Source organism: Schistocerca gregaria, chromosome 2 (genome assembly GCF_023897955.1).
Source record: "Schistocerca gregaria isolate iqSchGreg1 chromosome 2, iqSchGreg1.2, whole genome shotgun sequence".
NCBI lineage: Eukaryota > Metazoa > Arthropoda > Insecta > Orthoptera > Acrididae > Schistocerca > Schistocerca gregaria.
Genome location: NC_064921.1, coordinates 822957900 through 822982292, shown reverse-complemented (window position 1 = coordinate 822982292; position 24393 = coordinate 822957900). Strand labels below are relative to the sequence as shown.

General features: G+C 41.0%; 1 protein-coding gene across 1 annotated transcript in view; it reads left to right on the top strand.

Annotated features, from left to right (window-relative positions):
* The window catches only part of LOC126335157 (juvenile hormone acid O-methyltransferase-like), a 149097-nt gene that overhangs the window by 98693 nt on the left and 26011 nt on the right, over positions 1-24393 (top strand). Inside the window, exon 5 of the mRNA XM_049998130.1 lies at positions 8668-8815. Coding sequence (XP_049854087.1) covers positions 8668-8815 — 148 coding nt within the window. The remainder of the gene's footprint in view (positions 1-8667; positions 8816-24393) is intronic.

Sequence of the window (24393 nt, the reverse complement as noted above, 5' to 3'; positions counted from 1 at the left end):
AGTTTCCATCACTCACGAAGTCTTTGCTTAGTATGCATGACCTGGGTTTGAATCCATATGCAGAACGAGACGGTTCGTCGTGTCGTTTGAAGATTTTCTCAACTAGCTACTCGTGGGTAACTTAAATTTTTAATGTCATTTTGTGTTAAACTATAAGTACGGTATGTAACTTTGAAGAGGAAATCATGAATAGGACGAAATTACTACGTGATTTACCTATCTGAAGTAATTATTGAGAGTGGTAGCATTTCAGGTATGTCTTTTATTGTAATAAATGTGTGCCTACAGGCATTACGGACAGTCTTATCTGTGATAAGGGGTTCTCTGATATTTGTAATACCTCGGTATTACTTTACATTTTGAGATATTGCGATACAGAGCAGTGTTTTCTGGTGGTGACTTGTTGGAGCCATTTTCAATAGTCAAACGACTGTACCAAGGAGCGATTAGAGGACCTGCTAGACAGCTGCGTTATGTGCGTTGCATGCGAATCCTGCGAAGTGCCATTCAGGTCGTTCGGATACTTTTGAGCACGACTGTACGTTTCAAATGAAATACGAAAGTGTAAGGAAATAATTTATTTACATCCAGAATAAACTGATGAAAGTAGTGCTTCTAGAACGTACGTTGTCACTCGAATTATATTTGTATTAGCCTCATTACTCTGTCAAACATCTAAACCAAGTATGAAGACTGAACGATTTTGGCCATTATCTCATAAAGGCATCAAAGCGTCATTTGTTGGAGGAGAGCTGGCTTCCATATAGTCTCCTGAATCCCAAACACATTTTTCCCAGTGGACAGGCAGTGACTTGATCCCATTTTTATAAAATGAATGTGGCTGTGTCGGCAACCATTTATGCGCAAACACTTCCTTAGCGTCAAATCTCTGACCTCCGATTGCTTTCTTTAGTGTTCCAAACAAAAGAAAATTGTAGGGCGGTAAGTCCAGACGGTAGGATGGATATTCGAGTGTGCTCCACAACATTTCGTAAATTTTAGTTGATTTCGGGTAGCTGTGGACGGTCGAGCGTTGGCATAAAGCAGAATCACATCCCGGCTTGGAACGACTGCCTTTCCTGACACGACGCACGTTTTTTTTCGGTAATAGTATGCACCGTTCGTGGTACGGAGGGCATGCAGAAAATCGATGAGACCTCCTTTAAAGTCAGAAGCCGGCCAGAGTGGCCGAGCGGTTCTGGGCGCTACAGTCTGGACCGCGCGACCGCTACGGTCGCAGGTTCGAATCCTGCCTTGGGCATGGATGTGTGTGGTGTCCTTAGGTTTAAGTAGTTCTAAGTTCTACGGGACTTACGACCTCAGCAGTTGAATCCCACAGTGCTCAGAGCCATTTGAACCATTTTTTAAAGTCAGAAAAGACATGCGCAAGAATCTTAGACAGTCACGCTGGTTCTCAGTCGGCGTTGGTGTGCTGCATTCTGAACAGTTTCTCGTCTTCTCAAAAACTGTACCATTTGTAGACTTGAATCTTCTTCAGGATGCTTTCCCCGTCCGAACTGTGCCGCAAAAAATTCAATATTTCGGACTGTTTTAGACCCTCCGTTCTGAGAAGTTTGATCATGCAGGACACGTCGCTTAAATCCGGACAGACGAATTTTTTTAAAAGCAAATTTATGAAAACAAAATACAAATGAAAATGAAAATACTTTCACATATAATCAATGGTATCTTTCAAGAGTAACAGTACTAGATGCAACCTCCTTCAGACGCAATGACTGCCTCTAATCTTGCGCTGAAGCGACCTCAGATACTCTTTAAAACAGAGTTCTACATATTCGCTAATGCTGCTTCGATAGCGGTGCGCGGAGATGCGACGTTAGGGTGCCTCGTCTTATTGGTAACGTTTTTGACTGTGCTCCAAACATAATAGTCTATGGGCTATGCGGGGCCCATAACTCTTTTGACCAGAACATGTCAACGTCATGCGAGAGCCAGTCTTGGACTACATGGTTCGTATGAGATCCCCCCTTGCCATCCGATACATATTTGCTCGCTGACAGTCAATACTGACACCGGTTTCCTCAGCGGTTGCCACGGTTCCTCCGAAATCAGCGCCTGAGCCTTTTCGACGACTGCCGCTGTTGGTGACACGCTTTCCCTCGAATGAGGTTTACTCGGCGTTTCACCAGAACTTTCCCCAGAATTCTCCGAATCATTGTTCTTAGCGACAGTATCGTAATCAGCAGATCTCGGATACCCGAAGAATCGAACTGTATCAGTGGGCGAACGTCCATCGAGACGACTGTCGAAAATCGCGGCTCTTCGATTTATTCCGCACTCGTCCGTAACATCTCATTCGGCCACAACGTCCAGAACCTGTACACTGCCGAGTACGAACATTCTTATATGGAGTAACATTGCACGTTGGCTGTCATGTATCCATGTCTACGTTGTGAGGAAAACGTCAGGTTGCTATACAGCGCTTAAAGGCCTGTGTCCTACAGACCAATGTAGTATTGCTGAGACTATTTTGCTTTGAAATTTGCATCTACAGTAGGTGGACACTGTGTTAAACATCTTTTCAGTAGCTGCCACTAATCCCTGCAGCTGACATTCAGTTAAGTTTTACACTTCGCTACCATCATGAAATGTAAGTCTTTTTTCATCATACATGTTTCTGATATTTTTGAGGCTTACAGTGCGACTTCCTGCTTTGAATAAGTGTGCTTGATTCTTAGATGTGCTTGATTCATGATGGGTGCAGACAAGATCAACACGTTTGTGTGGCAACTGTGTTTTGGCTATGACCAAGGCAAGTTACTGCTTGTTTTAACAGCTGTCGTCCACCCAACAAATGAAGTTTTTCTGATGAAACTTTTAACAAGATCATAGTACATGTTTTTCCTTCATCTTCTGAGTCAATGTATAAGTGTTCCCATGGGAATATTAATATGCTTCTGTAGTTTTTGTTTAATTTACCTGCATAATTTATGTGTCGCCTTTTTGTCATTTCAAACCTAGGAGAAATTTGAATTTCCCATAACTTTTTAAATTTTGGCTAAAGAATAAATGTGCTTCCAGCAGCTTAAAATTTCATAACCATTTTAATTTAGGTCACATTAGCTGCGATGCAGCGCTGTTACAAACAGCAGACCATTTTGTATTGGTATATATTATTCACATTGGTATTGTATACTGCCAATTTTCCAGCATTTTGGGCGTTCAGTATGAGATGGCATTACCATACCTTCGTCTAGATTGGGTCTGAGAGTTCCTTTAATGTATGCTCAATCAGTTCATAGTTGTCTCAATAAGAGCCCATATATGTCCAATATTCATGGCCAGCTTAAAATTGGTTATGCGCATTTTGTCACGTTCGTTATGCTGTGTCGTGCCACAAACCAGTTCATGCTACTCATTGACGATTGTGATAACACAGATTACCGCAAATCTGTGTCATGTTGCATTATATTCTACTAAACACACATTTCATTTCTTCTCATGTTTTCTTACTTGTATATTTGTTTGCGACAATGACGCAAAATACTTTGACTACTTGCTTAACGCAATAATCCGCGATTCTGCATGCCATGTAATTCGACAAGTCCTTAGTAGGTTTCCAGAGGTATCTGTAATGTCTTAGCACAGACCATGCAGTTCTATGCTCTTGGTGGATTACCAGAGGTATATGACATAAAGATACCTGTGCACCGATCATGCAGTTCCCATATATTATGCCACTGGTAGGTTGCAAAGATATCTGACCAAAGATGTCGAAGCAGAGATCTCGTAGTTTCTGGAGGTATCTGACATAAGATGTGTATGCTCACGCCACACAGTTCCCATAAATTATGAGCTGGCAGTTGTGGATGCGGAGCTGGCGCCCAATGGATTCCCAGATGTGTTCCATTGGCTACAGATCAGGTGAACTTGGTGGCCAAGACATCAACTTGAGTTCATTATCATGCCCCTTAAACTACTGTAAGCATAATTCTGGTCTTGTGGCTCCGACAAATTTTGGTGCAAGAAACTATCGTCTTCAGAAAAAAAAAACATGAAGAATGAGGCATGGATTGATGCAGGTGGTACAAAATAATGTTCATTAGTCCAGAACTGTCAAATGCCTTCGATTAGCATCACAGCTCCCATGGAAACCCATATGAATATACCCCATACCACATAATTGCCTCCACTGGTCTACATCTGTGGGCAGTGCATGGTTGATGGTGTATCTGGTCATGATCATATATCTGGTGTAACAGAAAAGCATGAATTATCTGGTCAAGCTTCAAGTTTGCACTGAGCCACTGTCCAGTCTCCACGATTCTGGTCTGTCAACAGATGAGATTGTTGGGTCAACTTAGGGACAAAATCCGGATCGTCTTCTGCAGAGCCCCAAGTTCAGTATCCTGCATGCTGTGCTCTGTCACACTTGTGCCTGTCCCAGCACTGTACTCTGCCCTCAGCTCTGCTACAGATCTCCATCTATTGTAAACACGAAGTGGGAAATCCAACCTCCAAGTCCTGTGATGTGGTGTGGACATCTATTACAACATCCCCTACTTGTTCTTTTGCTGGCCTCCAAGCACTTTCCATAGAAACTTGCGACAGTAGCACATCAACTGCCACCCAGCCCTGCTGTCTCTGGGATGTGGACTCTCCATTTTGTGGCCCAGATAGTTGCTGGAGTGACTCCCCCATCTGTGTCTGCTTCACATATACAGGATGTAAAGAGTCTACATACAGACATTATTTTAATATGTAACTACTTCAGTGTGTTAGTTGGTTTTTCTCTGCATCTAATAATCTTCCTGCAAACAAATGACAGTTTACTGCCTGATGTTTCCTGCATGGTCGTAACTGCATCATGTAGTGGACTACACCTGTCAGTATAGACAATCCATTTTGTTTCCAAACATCCACACCTCAATGCATGAGGAGTTGCACAAATGAAAATGAACATCAATGACTTGCTTGTGTCACGTTTACATGGAGATATTAATCAACCTAAAAACATGCTGATTATATACCTAAAATTATTAGTCTACAAATGAATTTAACACTGATGTAAAGTTTTTTAGTACACTGTGCTCAGTAATTAACAGAAACATCTGCATTTATACACCTAACATCCTGTTTCCTTTTCTTACCTTGTCGAATGCACACAATATCACCAGGCGACCTTAAGTCTTGCGGTGGCCAGCAGTCATGTTTTGGCTCATCAGTGTATATACGATATGCTTGTCTCCACTAGACAGGTTGACAATAAAGTAAAACAGTTTTTTTAGTGTTGTTGATCTGGATTACCGTCACAGCTTTTAACAGCTTATGTCTCTGTTGATATAGACCTTGACATACCTCACAATGCTTAAGGTTCCAGTTCACGATGGATCATAACGAAATAAACCAAGGAATGACTGCCCATTTCTACATAGTATAGTGTTCTTTTGGAAGTTTCACTCTGTAGTCTATTTTTGCGATTCACGTATGTCATTTTGCACAGTTAGGAAGTGTACCAACCAATGAATCCAGACATATTATATATAATACATATATGTGTGTGTGTTTGGCGCATGATCTCCTAAACCACTGGAGCAGTTTCAACTATACTTGGTAACATATTCTTTACTCTCAGGCAACGATAGCTGTGTGGGTAAGAACCACCTACCTAACATAGTTCAGGAGATATGACATCACAAAAAATGAAATGCGTTGAAAAATGCGACACCATCCATGACGTTTAAATTTATTTCTTCTGTACTATTAACTGTATTTGCAATAAATTCCGCAGACGGTATCCACATACATTGCTAAATGCACCTACAAAATTATTTCATGAAGTCACACGTGGTTTAGAAGATATGACGTCTAAACACTGACATTCGTGAAAAACTGCCTCATTGTGCTTGACGTTTAAAGGTATTTCTCCTTTGCTACTAATTCTATTCATAATATATTTTCGAGAAAATAACCATTTACCAGGTGATCAAAAAGTCAGCATAATTTGAAAACTCAATAAACCACGGAATAATGTAGATAGAGAGGTAAAAATTGACATACATGCTTGGAATGACGTGGGGTTTTATTGGAACTACCGCATATTGCTAGATGCGTGAAAGATCTCTTGCGCTCGACTTTTGGTGATGATCGTGTGCTCAGCCGCAACTTTCGTCGTGCTTGGCCTCCCATGTCCCCAGACCTCAGTCCATGCGATTATTGGCTTTGGGGTTACCTGAAGTCGCAATTGTATTGTGATCGACCGACATCTCTAGGGATGCTGAAAGGCAACATCCGACGCCAATGCCTCACCATAACTCCGGACATGATTTACAGTGCTGTTCACAACAATATTCCTCGATTACAGCTATTGTTGAGGAATGATGGTGGACATATTGAGAATTTCCTATAAAGAACAACATCTTTGCTTTGTCTTACTTTGTTATGCTAATTATTGCTATTCTGATCAGATGAAGCGCCATTGTCGGACATTTTTTGAACTTTTTTATTTTTTTGGTTATAATAAAACTCCATGTCATTCCAAGCATGTGTGTCAATTTGTTCCTCTCTATGTACGTTATTCCGTGGTTTATTCAGTTTTCAAATTTATACTGACTTTTTGATCACCCGGTATGTCACTGAATGTATCTACTCAAATACATCATTGTACAACACACAGTTCAAGAGATTTGACGTCATAAACACTAGGATGAGTGAGAAATTGGCTAATCATCCATGAACTTTTAATACATTTGTTCTTTACTATTGCCGGTCGCTGTGGTCTCGCGGTTCTAGGCGCGCAGTCCGAAACCGAGAGACTGCTACGGTCGCAGGTTCGAATCCTGCCTCGGGCATGGATGTGTGTGATGTCCTTAGGTTAGTTGGGTTTAAGTAGTTCTAAGTTCTAGGGGACTGCTGCCCACATCAGTTGAGTCCCATAGTGATCAGAGCCATTTGAACCATTCTTTACAATTGAGACACTCGTACAGTCGAGTCAGTTTGAGGAAACACCTGACATCTTGCAACACCTTTTCCAACTTTCAACTGCTAGGGGCAAACGACGTACGTGAAAACAGTAGCCATCTATAGAGCTATCTACAGGCATTGCAGTAGAGACGTTTACAAAATCGCGTTGTAGACACGCGAAGCGCCTGGGCCCAGTACGTTTACTCTGTACGGGATCATGTTCCTTAATTAGGATACTGTAGTTATGCATTTGTATATTACACATATTTCTTTATATGAGTGTTTCATAATTTGAGAACTGTTTTCACGAATACATGAAAATGAATTTTCTTCAATAGTTCACTACAAACATTTAATTTTTTGTTTTCGTTTATAATAGAAAATTGGCAAAATGAATACCGTGGGAATGCCGGTTTTGCCAGTTAACACTGGTACAACACCTAAACTTTACATGCTATTACTTGTATACCTCATTGTGGGAAGCGGAAGTGTTGAAACGTTCTTTTATTTTATATACGTCCTTGTTACAAAGCTCATTATACTAGAACATGGGTTAATAACATGAAACAGAAGTCATATATATAAAAAGCAGAAGAAAAAAAGAATTGGATACGTGTGAGTAGACTCGCATTCTGAAGGTGGATTGCAAACTTAATTACGTATATAGATAGTTTATGCATTACGAGAATCAATGATATTGATGATTTTGGCCTATTATTGACATTGATATAGACAACATATGGTTGCAGGGATTCCAAGACTTTCAATAATAATTTACTTATAAATTTGAAGTCGAATAACAAATGACAAAAGAAATATTTTTCTTCGTGTTGTATAATACAGATTAACAGTATCAGATTTTACTCTTACTTGTACTGTGAAACCTTGATTCTTGCCAAATTTCATGGTTCCAAAAACCTGCAGGTTTTGATGACTGAGTTTTCGAGTATGAAAATATGTGATAAAAAGCCGAATCCTTTCATCGCATTCACTTAGAAGCTTAAATTTTTACACCGCTAAGAGCATAGACTTAAGTATGTAATGTAAATTTGAACTTCATACGCCAACCTGTTACAAAAAAAAGATGTTTTAACAGACGGACCGACAAATAGAGAGACGGATAAAAAATGAGAAAAAATATCTTTTCATGTCACACAATTATAAGAAATTAAGAATTTTCGTTTTTTTTTTTTTTTTTTGCTTTGCTTGTACTGTGGAACCTTGTTTCTTGCCAAATTTCGTGATTCTGGGTTAACTAGAGCACACTAGAGGTTTTGGTAAGTGAATTTTACGAATATGAAAATACGTAACATAAATGGCTGTATCTTTTGATTGTAGTGACTTAGAAGCTTAAAACTTGTACACCGCTGAGAGATCACAGCCCTTAATAACTGACATAAAGTTGACCTTGATAGTCGACTCGTTCCTGAGAAAATGTTCCTTAACAGTCGAAGAGACAGACAGACAACAGGACGACAAAACGGTAATTGGGCCCTAACCCGAATATTAGTTTCTGGAACACACAACAGAAGGATGCGTGTCAGTTATATTATTACGTTTCAGCAAGTGTCCACAATTAGTCCTGTTGTGTTGGTACCATTCATTAATTTAATGTCGAATCTGATAAGTGTTATTGATCACCAAAAAATAAAAGAGAATGTGATGTTTTTTTTTCTGACGGCTTACCATTTGCAAGCGTTGTAGTGGAGCGTCGATGTTCACGGATTTTGCCGTTGCTCTCAGGACGTGGAGCAGTTCGTATCTCCGTACCAGCACAGTGAGGACCCAGTGAGCGACTTCCGCCGGCTGCTGCAGAGCGAGGGCTACCAGGTGCTGCACTGTGACGTGGCGCCGCAGGTGCTCTTCTTCCCGAGTGAGATGCAGCGTAGAGGTGAGCAGCTCCTTTAGTGTCCCAGAAACAACTCGTTACACGTGTCTGGGTGCAACTAACACCCAAACCTCCAGATGTTAGACGCTAAGATGTGTACCAAATGTTGTATGCGGATAGTGAGTCAACCAAAACTCCGATTTAGTTCGTACTATGTGTTGTCGTCCAGCAGAACGGCGTAAACGTTAATCAAATGTAACACCAGAACTACGGGGCAGAAAAAGCAGTATTACGAGTAACTATCACGTATATTTCCCATGGGGAAGTTGGTAGAGCGTTAGATCATCGTTCCAAGGGTAATATATAACCAGAACAGAAAATAAAGAATCTTTGCATCACACGTGCAGAAGTAATATTATTATTATTATTATGTTTTTCGTTTCTCAGACGTTATGTCTGGTTAAAAATGGGGAATGATGCGGACCTTTATCAAGCATGACTTCCTTTTAACTGTACGGTATATGTTGCATTGCATTTAGGAACTTTCGGGTAACTGAAGATGTATCAATAATTACAGATTTCTGTAGTTGTATATATACGTTTGGATGTAGCTGTATTGCGTTGATGTACTGGTGGATATTGTGTGGGATGACTCCTGTAGTTGATGGTATAATGTCAACTTTATCCTGATGCCACATGCCCTTGACTTCCTCAGCCAGTTGGAGGTATTTTTCAATTTTTTCTCCTGTTTTCTTTTGTATATTTGTTGTATTGGGTATGGATATTTCGATTAGTTGTGTTAATTTCTTCTTTTTATTGGTGAGTATGATGTCAGGTTTGTTATGTGGCGTTGTTTTATCTGTTATAATGGTTCTGTTCCAGTATAATTTGTATTCATCATTCTCCAGTACATTTTGTGGTGAATACTTGTATGTGGGAATGTGTTGTTGTATTTATTTATATCATTGTTGTATGGCAAGTTGTTGATGTATTATTTTTGCTACATTGTCATGTATTCTGGTGTATTCTGTATTTGCTGGTATTGTATATCCGCTTGTGATGTGATCTACTGTTGTTGCATTTATATCATTGTTGTATGGCAAGTTGTTGATGTATTATTTTTGCTACATTGTTATGTCTTCTGGTGTATTCTGTATTTGCTAGTATTGTACATCCGCTTGTAATGTGATCTACTATTTCTATTTGTTGTTTGCAGAGTCTGCATTTAGCTGTTGTGGTATTGGGATCTTTAATAATATACTTGCAGTAATATATGGTGTTTATTGTTTGATCCTGTATTGCAGTCATGAATCCTTACATCTCACTGTATATATTGCCTTTTCTTAACCATGTGCTGGATGTTTCTTGATCGATGTGTGGCTGTGTTAGATGATATGGGTGCTGCCATGTAGTAGTTTCTTTCTCCAATTTACTTTCTTCGTATCTGTTGATGATATGTGATCTAAAGGGTTGTAGTAGTGGTTATGAAATTGCAATGGTGTAGCCGATGTATTTATGTGAGTGATTGCTTTGTGTATTTTGCTAGTTTCTGCTCGTTCTGTAAAGAATTTTCTTAAATTGTCTACCTGTGCATAATGTAGGTTTTTTATGTCGATAAATCCCCTTCCTCCTTCCTTTCTGCGTAATGTGAATCTTTCTGTTGCGGAATGTATGTGATGTATTCTATATTTGTGTCATTGTTATCGTGTAAGTATATTGAGTGCTTCTAGGTTTGTGTTACTCCATTTCATTACTCCAAATGAGTAGGTCAATATTGGGATAGCATAAGTATTTATAGCTTTTGTCTTGTTTCTTGTTGTCAATTCTGTTTTCAGTATTTTTGTTAGTCTTTGTGTATATTTTTCTTTTAGGTCTTCTTTAAAATTTGTATTATCTATTCCTATTTTTTGTCTGTATCATACATATTTATAGGCATCTGTTTTTTCCATCGCTTCTATGCAGTCGCTGTCGTCATCCAATATGTAATCTTCTTGTTTAGTGTATTTTCCCTTGACTATGCTATTTTTCTTACATTTGTCTATTCCAAAAGCCATAGTTATATCATTGCTGAAAACTTCTGTTATCTTTAGTAATTGGTTGAGTTGTTGATTTGTTGCTGCCAGTATTTTCAGATCATCCATGTATAGCAAATATGTGATTTTGTGTTGGTATGTTCCAGTAATATTATATCCATAATTTGTATTATTTAGCATGTTCGATAGTGGGTTCAGAGCAAGGCAGAATAAGAAAGGACTTAATGAGTCTCCTTGGTATATTCCAAGCTTAATATGCATTGGCTGCGATGTGGTATTATTTGAATTTGTTTGGATATTAAGTGTGGTTTTCCAATTTTTGATTACTATGTTTAGGAACTGTATCAGTTTAATATCTACTTTGTATATTTCCAATATTTGTAGTAACCATGAGTGGGGTAAACTATCAAAAGCTTTTTGGTAATCAATGTATGCGTAGTGTAACGATCTTTGTTTAGTTTTACGTTGATATGTCACCTCTGCATCTGTTACTGATTGTTCTTTATTATTATTATTATTATTATTATTATTATTATTATTAATAAAATAATAACGATAGCTGTAATAAGAATAAAACTAATAGCAGTAATAATAAAGTATGTGATTCATTTAGGAATAAAGGCTTCATAATCCTGGCTGCATACGAAGAGGTGTGCGAAGCAAATTACTTTCGTTCACCAAGAACATTTTATGAATCTAACATTTGCGCATCCACCCTGTAGATTGCAGAATGAAAGTTTGTGTCTGAAACAGAACTTTGTCGAAGTTTTAAAGCCATTATCCACCGGTGATGGTGAGAATTAGGGAAACGTGGAGAACCCAGCTAACCTTGTGTGGCGGACTGCAGCTTAAGAAGATTTTTCCGCTGTTGCTGATTGATATCTTCCGAAGAATCTCGAGCAGCATCAGACATTTTACGCGCCATATACTTGTAAACTCTGCATAAATTAAGATCGGACGGTTGAGAAATGAAGATTGTGTTTGCTGGAACTACGTGAATTACGATTTTGTTTCCTGGTAGGTTATTTCGTACGTGCTTCTCAAGAAAAACACGAGTGTCTTTGCAGGACCCACAAGAATCCAATATTAGTAATAGTTTGTACTATATACATTTCACGCGTAAACACCTAAACAGAATTGTGGGGTGTGAACGCGTGACCTTTGGTACGACGACCTCACGATCTTCCAACTTACCCACTCAAGATCCAGCAAACAGTTGCTGATAGATAAACTTTTCCTGCGCTCCGTAGTTCTGGTGTTACTTTTAATTACCGTTTACGCACGTTCTACCGGACGACAGCACGTAGCTCAAACTAAATCTGTGTTTTGGTTGATGCTCTATCGACATACAATATTTGGTACCGGTCTGACTGTCTGACACCTGGAGGTTTGGGTGTCAACAGTAAAGGTTGATCAAAAATGTTAATCAAATGCTATTGTAGACATCCTGCCTCACTAGTCGCTTATGTAGAGTGCATTCTTTGATGAGCATGTTTGCAGGTTAATCATTAGAATGCTATTGTTGATGAATCCTTCGATGTGGTGTTATGATTACTTGACTTGCTGGACTGGCCTCAGGGGATGTCCTCAAGCTGCGATGGAGAAAATTTTCTCGCGCCAAGATTGGCTTGCTGCTGGTGGACCAGTTCCAGGAGGATCCTGTTGCGGGGTCAACCCAACTACTCGTAGAAGGAATCATAGGGGCAGTTATTGAGCCCCATCTATCCTCCCTCCATTAGGGATAAACAACAAAACACAATACCAAAACATCAAAACTCACAGGGAGGAATGGCGTGAGGGGTGAGCTGTACCAATTTACACAAACGTTGCGCTTCTCATTACACATTTATTTTCGAATACAAAAATGGCATTAACCTGAAGACAATCTTGATTAGGAAATTTTTGCTCTGTTTACAAATCACAATGCTACCGTGTACCTGGCAAACAACACCCAGAAGTTTTAATGTCTGTACAGTTAGTCAGCTGCCAGTCAAAACACAATTACCAAAACATTAGCTCATTTAAACGTTGTTGTCGTCGTCGCCATCGTGCCTAATCGAGGACCCTGAACTCTGTGTGCTGTAGCTAATGCAGCAAACTGCTTTCCCTATTTCATTCTTGGGTGTGCTGTATCTTATACTTCTCGTAGGTCTTCTTGTTGCACTGCTTACTTGTTGTTTTTCCTTTGTTGTTCTTGTTGTGTTGGGCGCTCGTAGTTACTCACGCAGCAGGTCAGTCCACATCGTAGTCGTTCGCCGGTGCACCTGGTTGCCCAGGCCACTGACGAGACAGCAGATACTCTGCAATTTTTATCCTGACGCTCCTGCTAAGCGAAAATATTTCCCTACCTTTTTTAACATTCATTGTAAAACCCGTGGTTATAGTTGCTATCACACTCTTATGATCACTGATACCTTCTTCTACGTTAGGTGATTGGGTATATTCATGTCTCTTCGTTGCTAGGAGATCCCAGACGTTACCTTCACGAGTTGGTTCTCTAGTTACTGCCTCGAACAAATTTTCGGACTTGACACTCAGAATAATATCACAAGAATCCTAGTTTCGATAGCTGACTCTGTCAATCTCACCCCGAATTACAATAGCATCATCAGGAATATTACTAACAACATTCCGCTACTTCTTTCTGAAGCGCTCTAAAACTACATCTCCCCTTATGACCCAGGCAGTCTATAAAAGCGTCTGATTATCATTTTCGACCATCCTTTGTGCCTAACTTTACCGAGATTAATTTACATTCGGAATCCGTGATAACCTTGCTTTCATCGAATTCGTTGCAGCAATAAATATGCCGCCACCATCGGCGACTAACTTGTCGTATCGATAAATATTCCGATCTGAACATAAAAATTCGTTGTTGTTCACTTCTCGTTTCAACGAACTTTCTGTTCCTAATACTACCTGAGCAGTGTAACCTTCAATTAGCAATACTAATTCTGGAATCTTTCATAGATGCTCCTGCAGTTTGCTAATTTCATTTTAAACTCTCCTATATCCGATATGGGAAAACTAGCATTCACTGTAACCATTGTGGCTGATGTAACTTCGATTCTGGAACGCAGTTTGACTCTGATAACAATGAGAGGGGGGGGGGGCTGTTATCTGACCTAAGAGCGCCCCCACCTGCAGTGTATCGCATGCCTGACCTTGTAAGGGGCACCCTACAGCTCTCCACCCGACACCGTCTCAGGACCGACCTACTCTCCGACCGACGCATTCCACCCTGCTCGCCGGCCGCGGTGGTCGCGCGGTTCTAGCGCTGCAGTCCGGAACCGCGGGACTGCTACGGTCGCAGGTTCGAATCCTGCCTCGAGCATGGATGTGTGTGAGGTCCTTAGGTTAGTTAGGTTTAAGTAGTTCTAAGTTCTAGGGGACTGATGACCTAAGATATTAAGTCCCATAGTGCTCAGAGCCAGAGCCACCCTGCTCCAAATCATAGGTCCGCAATCGACCCTGGGTACAATGGTATTGGTGGTGTCTAACTAAGGTAACACACACAAATAAGAAATTATAACTTCTTTATTATATAATTTTAAAAGACATGAACCGGCGTGTTACTTTGGCAATGATACGTTCACAACTCTCTAAAACAAGACAATCTACTTTCGTCCCTTATGATGTCACAGAACATATATCTCAGAAGCCAACCATACCGATGTCGAAATACTCACTAGCACACCAAAACACCGTATGGCACAACAACCTGCTCCCACATGACCACTTTCTCAGTAAGGCTGTCACAATTCTCTGTACCACTTCCACTAGTCTTGAGGAAAATCGAATTACGCGACCCGAGCTTGAAGTTCGCGTTTTTTTTATCTTCACGTTGTGTGCTGGAGTATCTTCCGGCAATTTAACGTCTTTGTTTAGCGCATATGCAGGTTTCAGTCGGTCGATGGAGATGTTTTTTACTTGGTCTTTCATTTCGAGTCCAAAAAATTTTGGTGTTCTCCCTTCGTATGAGCCTTCATACCGAGGTTCTAACGACTTTTTAACTCTGTCAACGTTTACAAATAAGTGTTGGTTCAAATGGCTCTGAGCACTATGGGACTCAACTGCTGTGGTCATTAGTCCCCTAGGACTTAGAACTACTTAAACCTAACTAACCTAATGACATCACACACATCCATGCCCAAGGCAGGATTCGAACCTGCGACCGTAGCAGTCGCACGGTTCCCGACTGCGCGCCTAGAACCGCGAGACCACCGCGGCCGGCTACAAATAAGTGTGCTGACGTGCTGAGGTCCTTGTATACAAATGGTGTCTCTTTTATTTTATGAGCCATTTGCACAGGTTTCAGCCAGTTCATATATTGTTTTAGTTGTGAAACCAATTGGGGTTTGTCTGAATATCTTTTTGGTCCGCCTTCTGAAACAAAAAACACCATAAACCATTTCCGCTATCGGAGCAATCGTGTGTTCCCTGTTTGAGCAACGAAGACCGCCAAGGATTACAGATATTGTTTGAGTCCATTTAGTAGTTGAATGTGATCGGATTGCTGCTTTAAGTGTGCGATGACATATTTCCATATTTCCATTGGATTGAGGATGATATGCAGTAGTTAGAGTTTGATTACTAACAAATATTTTTGATAGTGCTTGAAATAGCTCAGAATAAAATTGTCTTCCGCGATCAGGTACTATTTGATAAAGTGTGCCAAATCTAGTAATCCAACAACTGAAGAAAGCTTGAGCTACAGCTTCTCTTTGTACACTCCTGGAAATGGAAAAAAGAACACATTGACACCGGTGTGTCAAACCCACCATACTTCCTCCGAACACTGCGAGAGGGCTGTACAAGCAATGATCACACGCACGGCACAGCGGACACACCAGGAACCGCGGTTTTGGCCGTCGAATGGCGCTAGCTGCGCAGCATTTGTGCACCGCCGCCGTCAGTGTCAGCCAGTTTGCTGTGGCATACGGATCTCCATCGCAATCTTTAACACTGGTAGCATGCCGCGACAGCGTGGACGTGAACCGTATGTGCAGTTGACGGACTTTGAGCGAGGGCGTATAGTGGGCATGCCGGAGGCCGGGTGGACGTACCGCCGAATTGCTCAACACGTGGGGCGTGAGGTCTCCACAGTACATCGATGTTGTCGCCAGTGGTCGGCGGAAGGTGCACGTGCCTGTCGACCTGGGACCGGACCGCAGCGACGCACGGATGCACGCCAAGACCGTAGGATCCTACGCTGTGCCGTAGAGGACCGCACCGCCACTTCCCAGCAAATTAAGGACACTGTTGCTCCTGGGGTATCGGCGAGGACCATTCGCAACCGTCTCCATGAAGCTGGGCTACGGTCCCGCACACCGTTAGGCCGTCTTCCGCTCATGCCCCAAAATCGTGCATCCGGCGTCCAGTGGTGTCGCGACAGGCGTGAATGGAGTGACGAATGGAGACGTGTCGTCTTCAGCGATGAGAGTCGCTTCTGCCTTGGTGCCAATGGTGGTCGTATGCGTGTTTGGCGCCGTGCAGGTGAGCGCCACAATGAGGACTGCATACGACCGAGGCACACAGGGCCAACACCCGGCATCATGGTGTGGGGAGCGATCTCCTACACTGGCCGTACACCTCTTGTGATCGTCGAGGGGACACTGAATAGTGCACGGTACATCCAAATCGTCATCGAACCCATCGTTCTACCATTCCCAGACCGGCAAGGGAACTTGCTGTTCCAACAGGACAATGCACGTCCGCATGTATCCCGTGGCACCCAACGTGCTCTAGAAGGTGTAAGTCAACTACCCTGGCCAGCATGATCTCCGTATCTGTCGCCCATTGAGCATGATTGGGACTAGATGAAGCGTCGTCTCACGCGGTCTGCACGTCCAGCACGAACGCTGGTCCAACTGAGGCGCCAGGTGGAAATGGCATGGCAAGCCGTTCCACAGGACTACATCCAGCATCTCTACGATCGTCTCCAAGGGAGAATAGCAGCCTGCATTGCTGCGAAAGGTGGATATACACTGTACTAGTGCCGACATTGTGCATGCTCTGTTGCCTGTGGTTCTGTCAGTGTGATCATGTGATGTATCTGACCCCAGGAATGTGTCAATAAAGTTTCCCCTTCCTGGGACAATGAATTCACGGCGTTCTTATTTCAATTTCCAGGAGTGTATATCCGAAGTGGTATTACCTCTGTCCAATTCGTAACTGTATCGATGCATGTTACGTATATTCATCAGGAGGAGGCATTGGCCCTATCAAATCCAGATGAGTTACTTTAAAACGTTCATCAGCGTCGATAAAGTGTCCTATTGGTGAATGCACATGTCGTGGTACGTTGTTTTTTGACAAGCATTATATGCTCGTGACCAATTTGCAATGTCCTTTCTTATATTCATTCAGACACATCTTGATGTAATCATTTTTACAGTTGTCTTGATACCTGGATGAGCCAAATTATGATAATGTTGAAAAATAGCATAACGAAATTGTTCAGGAATATAAGGTCGAATACTTTCTGTCGAGTCATTACACCACAATTGTTTTCCTGTCTGAGTCAAATAGTATTTTAATTTAAGCGAAGTATCATTGGCAGATTGCGGTTGATGAAGCTCTTTATACATCTCTTCATAGTTAATTGGAACCAATTCTTCAAGCCTTGAAAAGCTATTAGTCACAACATTTGTTTTACCAGAAATATGTCGCGAATCTATTCGCTATATTGGAGATAACGTAATTGGATTGTTGTTGCTTTCTCATTCTTCCGCTTCAATGCATATGTTAGAGGGGCACGGTCAATATAAATAACAAAGTCTCTACCTTCTAACAGATATTTGAAATACTTGACAGTCATATATATACTAAGTAGTTCTCTGTCATATGTGGAATACTTCTTCTGTGCCATTGTGAATTTTTCGGAAAATATTCCAATAGGTTTTTTATTGTACATCTTGCCACTGTTGCAACAAAGCACCAACTGCAAAATCTGCTGCATCCACAAATAATGAGAGTTGGCTGTGCAAACCCGGAAATGTTAAAAATGTTGCATTTGCGAGACCTGCATTACATTTTTGGAACTGAGTAATTGCTTCTTCTGTCCAGTCAGTATCTTCGGTCATTTTTAGTTCTTCTTTTTAGGTAATCATTTAACGAGGTTTGGTTTTCTGCAGCATGTTCTAAATGCCTACTATACAAATTGATGATTCCTAAAAATTTTCGAAGTTCGCTAAGAGTTTCAGGTCGCTTGTAGCTTCATCTGCACAGACACTTTTTCTGGATCCGGCTTCGTTCCTGCAGATATGATTAATTGTCCTAAGAATATCAGATCTTGCACTCCAAATACAGATTTTCCAACATTTATTACCAGACCATACTGATTCAATTGTTTAAAGAGAAAATTTAGATGCTCAATATGTTGTTCTGAGATTCTGATACTATTAAAATATCATCCAGATATGGAAAGCAGAAATCCAGCTATCTCTCAACTTCATATATAGACCTCTGAAATGTGCTACGTGCACTTAGAAGTCCGAAGGGCATATAATTAAATTCATACAGACCAAAAGGTGTTATAACCGCAGACTTTGGTTTGTCTACTTCGGCTAAAGGAATTTGATAAAGCAGGTCAATCTAGGAGAATCTCTTATTCTGCAGCATAAAATTTACGTCATCTACTCGATGGACTGGATACGGGTCTGGGAGAGTCCTGTCATTAAGACGACGATAATCCCCCCAAACTCGCCACTGACCATTTGACTTCATAATAACGTACAGTGGATTGGGCCAGAATGATTGTGATGGACGTATAATACCATTATTCAACAGAAACTGGAATTCTTACTTAGATATTTGCAATTTATGTGGGTCCAAACAACGAGCTTTGCTATACACCAGTGGCCCATTATAAGTGGTGATGTAATGCTGTACTTTATGCTTTAACACCATTGGTACTACAGATGGTTTTGTTAGCTCAGGAAATTTTTGTAGCAGCTTTGAATACTGACATTTTGCATAGAGTGGGTTTACTGAATCGTTAGCATTCACAGTGGTTACCTTTGCCGAAATTTTTAACTCATTAATGTTATTTATAGCTTATTATTTTTCACATCTACGAGTGAACCAATATGATGGAGAAAATCGGCTCCCAATAGTCCCTTTGATACATCTTGTACTATAAATAACCATTCAAACTTACATTTAAGACCTATATCAATGGTTAACAGCTTTGGCCCGTAAGTTTTTATTTCAGAACCATTTGCGGCAAGGAGACTAAAGTCAGAGGGTTCAAGTTTTTTAGTTTTTGACACTGGTATAACATACAAATCTGCACCGCTATCTACCTGATAAGATCGTCCATAAGTTCTGTCTTTAACAAATAATCGATATTGGCGGCTTATTATGGGAACTAGAGTAGAAAACTCAAACGCTTTTGACTCTACCCTTCCTTGTTTTTCCATTGGCAAGACGGTACACACTTTTCAGGTTTACATCGGGAGCCAAATTTGAAGTGATAACAACAACATTTACCATTTGTTTTGAATTGTGTTCTGTTTCTACTTCTGCTGCGCCATCATCTGTTTGATTCTCGAAGCGTCTGAACTTCATTTTGTAAGAATTTAATTTTTACAAGAAGATCTTGGACTGATAAGGATGTGGAAGGAACTGACTGGGCTGAGGTAATTTGAAGCTCCTCAGCATATTGCATCTCCACTATACGATCGGCCATCTGCGCGATTTTGTCCGTCGTTTCTTGCGATATCACTAATATACTTCAACTAGAGTTAAAGTGTTTTCCGACTAGTTGGCCCCAACACAGTTTCGCATTTTTCGTAGTAACTGCTAGGTTTCATATCGCCCAGTTCCAACCCACTTAACAGTTGTTTTATTTTACGCTCCTCACTTTCCCTGAAAATAGTTAAGAATCGTTCTTTAGCCAGCGAATATTTATTATTTTCATCACTGGTTACCAGATACCGGATGTTTTTACATACTTCGGTTCAAGCTGGGCCGACAGGTATTTGAAATTAGTTGCTTCCGTTGCTATAGCAGCAATTATAAAGTGAGCTTCGGCTTGGCAAAACCAAATATTGGGCTTCTCTACCCAAAAGTGAGGAAGCTTTACGCTTATCTTATTGATTTCCGGGGTACTCATGGGACTGCCCCCTGAAGTCCACCTCCTGTCGGCATTTTGAGTATTTTTATTAAGCACTGTCTACGACGAATTCCAGCAGATTCCGCGTTGGACAATTCGCCCAATTCGCCGATAACTATGTTGCAGGTTTTTTTTTTCTTTCCCCTCGCCGATCACGTCAGGGTCGCCACTTATTGGTGGTGTCTAACTAAGGTAAACACACGTAAATAAGAACTTATAACTTCATTATTATATAATTTTATAAGACATGAATCAGCGGGTTACTTAGACACAATACAAATAGTGAGCTTGGCGTGCACCCCATGCGCGATGCTATCTGTTTTCATCAAATTATTCATCCGTCGAAGTCATGGAGGATGGCCTCAGCACCCAGGCGTCATTACTCGTCTAACATTGGACCTCCCAACGACAAACAGATGTACTCTCTATACTTGTCCGAATTGCACAGGAAAATCGGCCACAGCATCCCGTGATGGCTCCGCAGTATAATCAGTTTTTTTTTTAGTCATCAGTGTTCTGAGTGGTTTGATGCGGTCGGCCAAGATTTTCTCTCCTATGCCAACCTCTTCATCTCAGAGTAGCTCTTGCAACATACGTCCTCAACTGTATGTTGTATGTATTCTGATCTCTGTCTTCCTCTACAGTTTTCGCCCTCTACAGTCGCCTTTAGTGCCACAGAAGTCAGTCCCTGATATCTTAACAGATATCCTATCACACTGTCCCTCCTTCTTGACAGTGTTTTCTACACGTCCTTTCCTCTCGATACTGTGCAGAACCTCCTCTTCTAGCTTTATCAGTCCACCTAATTTTCAATACTCGTCTGTATCACCACACCTAAAATGCTTCGATTCTCTTATTTCCCATTTTACCACAGTCCATATTTCACTCCCATACAATGCTGTGCTCCAAACGTGTACTCTCAGACCTTTCTTCCTCAAATTAAGGCCTATATTTGATACTAGTAGACTTCTCTTGGCCAGGAATGCCCTTTTTACCGGAGATAGTCTACTCTTGATGTCCTCCTTGCTACACTCGCCAGTGGTTATTTTGCTGCCTAGGTAACAGAATTCCTTAACTTCATCTGCTTCGTGACTATCAATCCGAATGTTAAGTTTCTCGCTGTTCTCGTTTCTGCTACTTCTCATTACTTTCGCCCTTCTTCGATTTGCACTCAACCCATATTTCGTTCTCGTTAGACTGTTCATTCCATTCAGCAGATCATGTAATTCTTCTTTGCTTTCACCCATGGTTGCAATGTCATCAGCGAATCGTATCACTGAAACCCTTTCACCCTGAATTTTAATTTAACTCCTGAACCTTTCTTTTATTTTGATCAATGGTTCTTCGATGTACAGATTGAACAGTAGGGGTGAAAGACTACCTCCCTGTCTTGCACCCTATTTAATCTGGGAATTTCACTCTTGGTTGTCGGCTCTTATTATTCCCTCTTGGTTCTTGTAGATGTTGTACATTAACCGTCTTTCCCTATAGCTTATCCCTATTTTCCTTAGAATTTCTAACATCCTGCACCATTTTACATTGTCGAACTCTTTTTCTAGGTCAACATATCCTATGAATGTGTCTTTATTTTTCTTTAGTCTTGCTTTCAATATAAACCGCAATGTCAGAATTACCTTTCTGATGCCTTTACCTTTGCTACAGCCAAATTGATCGCCACCTAACAAATTTTCAGTTTTCTTTTCCATTCTTCTGTATACCATTCTTGACAGCAACTTGGATGCATGAGCTGTTAAGCTGACTCTGCGACAATTCTCGCACCTGTCACTTCTTGCAGTCTTCGGAATTGTGTAGATGATATTTTTCCGAAATTCGGACGGTATATTGCCAGACTCATAGAATCTACTTAACAACGTGAATTGTCGTTTTGTTTCCTCTAATAATTTTAGAAATTCTGATGGAATGTTATCGATTCCTTCTTCCTTATTTGATCTTAAGTCCTCCAAATAAATGTTAAGTTCTGATTCCAATAACGGAACCCCTGTCTCTTCAAAATCGACTCCTACTTCTTCCTCTATCACATTAGACAAATCTTCCCCCTTCTAGACGCCTTCAGTTTTACTCTTTCCACCTATACGCTCTCTACTCTGCACTCTTAATGTTACCACCGTTGCTTTTAATTTCACCGAAGGCTGTTTTGACTTTCCTATATACGGAGTCAAGCCTTCCGATAATCATTTCTTTTTCGAGTTCCTCAATTTTTCATGCAGCTAGTTCGACTTAACTTCCCTGCACTTCATATTTATAGCGACTTATATTTTTGTATTCCTGAATTTCCCTGAAATTTTTTGTACTTCCTTCTTTCATCGATCAGCTGAAGTTGTTCTTCTCTTACCCATGATTTCTTTGCAGTTACCTTCTTTGCACCTATGTTTTTTCAGCTTCTGCGATTACCCTTTTTAGAGATGTCCATTCCTCTCCCACTGTACTGCCTCCTGGACTATTCTTTATTGCTGTATCTACAGCGTTAGAGAACTTCAACCGTATATCGTCATTTCTTAGTAATTCCGTATCCAACTTCTTTGTGTATTGATTTTTCATGACGAATCTTATAAACTTCGGTCTACTCTTCATCACTACTACATTGTGATCTGACTCTACCTACATCTGCTTCTGGATACGCCTTACAATCCAGAATCTGATTTCGAAATCTCTGTCTGACATTGGTGTAATCTAACTGAAATCTTCCGGTATCACCGGGCCTCCATATATACCTCCTGCTCTTGTGAGTCTTGACACAGTATACGCTATTACTAACTGAAATTTATTACAGAACTCATTTAGCCTTCTCCTCCCATTCCTTGTCCCAAACCCATATTCTCCTGTAGCCTTTTCTTGTACACCTTCCCCTAAATTGTATTCGAGTCCCCCAAGACTATTAGGTTTCATCTACCTTTGCGAATTGTATTACCCTTTCAGTAACTTCATATATTTTCTCTGTCTCTTAATTTTCAACTTGCGACATCGGAATGTATAGCTAATCTGTTAACTGTTCACCGTAACGCATTCTCTGCGCTACCTTCCTATTCATAACGAATCCTACTCCCAATATATCATTTTCTGCTGCTGTTGATATTACCCTATACTCATCTGACCTATAATCCTTGTCTTCTTTCCATTTCACCTCACTGACTCCTACTACATCTAGACTGAGCATTTGCATTTCCCTTTTCAGATTTTCTAGCTTCCCTATCACATTCAAGCTTCTGGCATTCCACACCCCGACTCGTAGAACAGTACCCTTTCGTTGATTATTCAGCCTTTTGCTCATGAGCACCTCCCGGAGATCCAAATGGGGGACTTTTGCCAATGGAAAGATCATCTTGGACCTTTCTCAGTTACAGGCCACATGTCCTGTGGATCGGCGATATGTGTCTTTAAATTCCACTGCCTTCTGAATCCTCATGCCGTTGATCATTGCTGATTCTTCCGCCTTTGCAGGCAATTTCCCACCCCAAGGTCAAGAGAGTGCCCTGAATCTCTTTCCTCTCCTCCGCCCTCTTTGAAAAGGCCGTTGTCAGAGTGAGGGTAACTTTTTATGCCACAAGTCGTTGGTCGCCAATACTGATTATTAATGAAAATTTGAGCGGTGGCGGGTTTCGAAGTCAGGACCGAAGACGTTTTAGGTTATGAATCAAAGACGCAACCCCTAAACCACGAGAATTATCAGAATTGAGTATCACCTTATAATTATTGCTATGTTGTAGGAGCCAGCCACTCGGTCTGTTCTGTCTGTCGCCTTCTGCTCAATGACATGCGAACAGACAACTGTCCACCAATCGCTCTCGAGTGATGATGAACAGGTCAGGTGTTGCATGTCAGCAGACACAGTAACAACCAGGTTACCAAGGAATTCCAACGCCACCACGGGTGTCGCAGATCTAATTACCAGTGTCCTGATGTCGCCACAGCTTTGGGCAGCAGCCAAGAGTCTCTCGACTGTGACCAACATAGCGTCCAGCTGTTTATGGACTGCAGGCAGTTTTCTATGCGTCCGCTCACAACATCTTACTGGGTAAAAAACTGAATACCCTCTCATAAAATACAAACAGAGCAGCGAGGACTAACTGAAAGAGTACGGTAGATACATGCAAAAGAGAAAATTACCCGACTGTGGCGCTTCTGGGCTGAAGAGCTCAAGATGCTACATAAACAATAACTCACTGAACGTAACTGCGTAGCACATGGGCACACAACGAACTGAGGGTACCAAATGGCTGATCTAAACTTCGTAGATTTAAGAAGAGCTCGTCTAATTGACGTAAAGCACGTGATCGAAGGAGAATGAGCAGGAATCCAATCCTAGAGGTCTTAAATAAACCGTAAAATGAATCTATGACACCCCATATGCAAAGATATTCAAATAAACTTTTGTCGTAAGTAAAGTCAGCAAGCAAACATAAATCAGCTATTCAGTCACGCAGGGACTATAATGACATCAAAGCTGAAGATTACAAAGAGAAGATCAAATT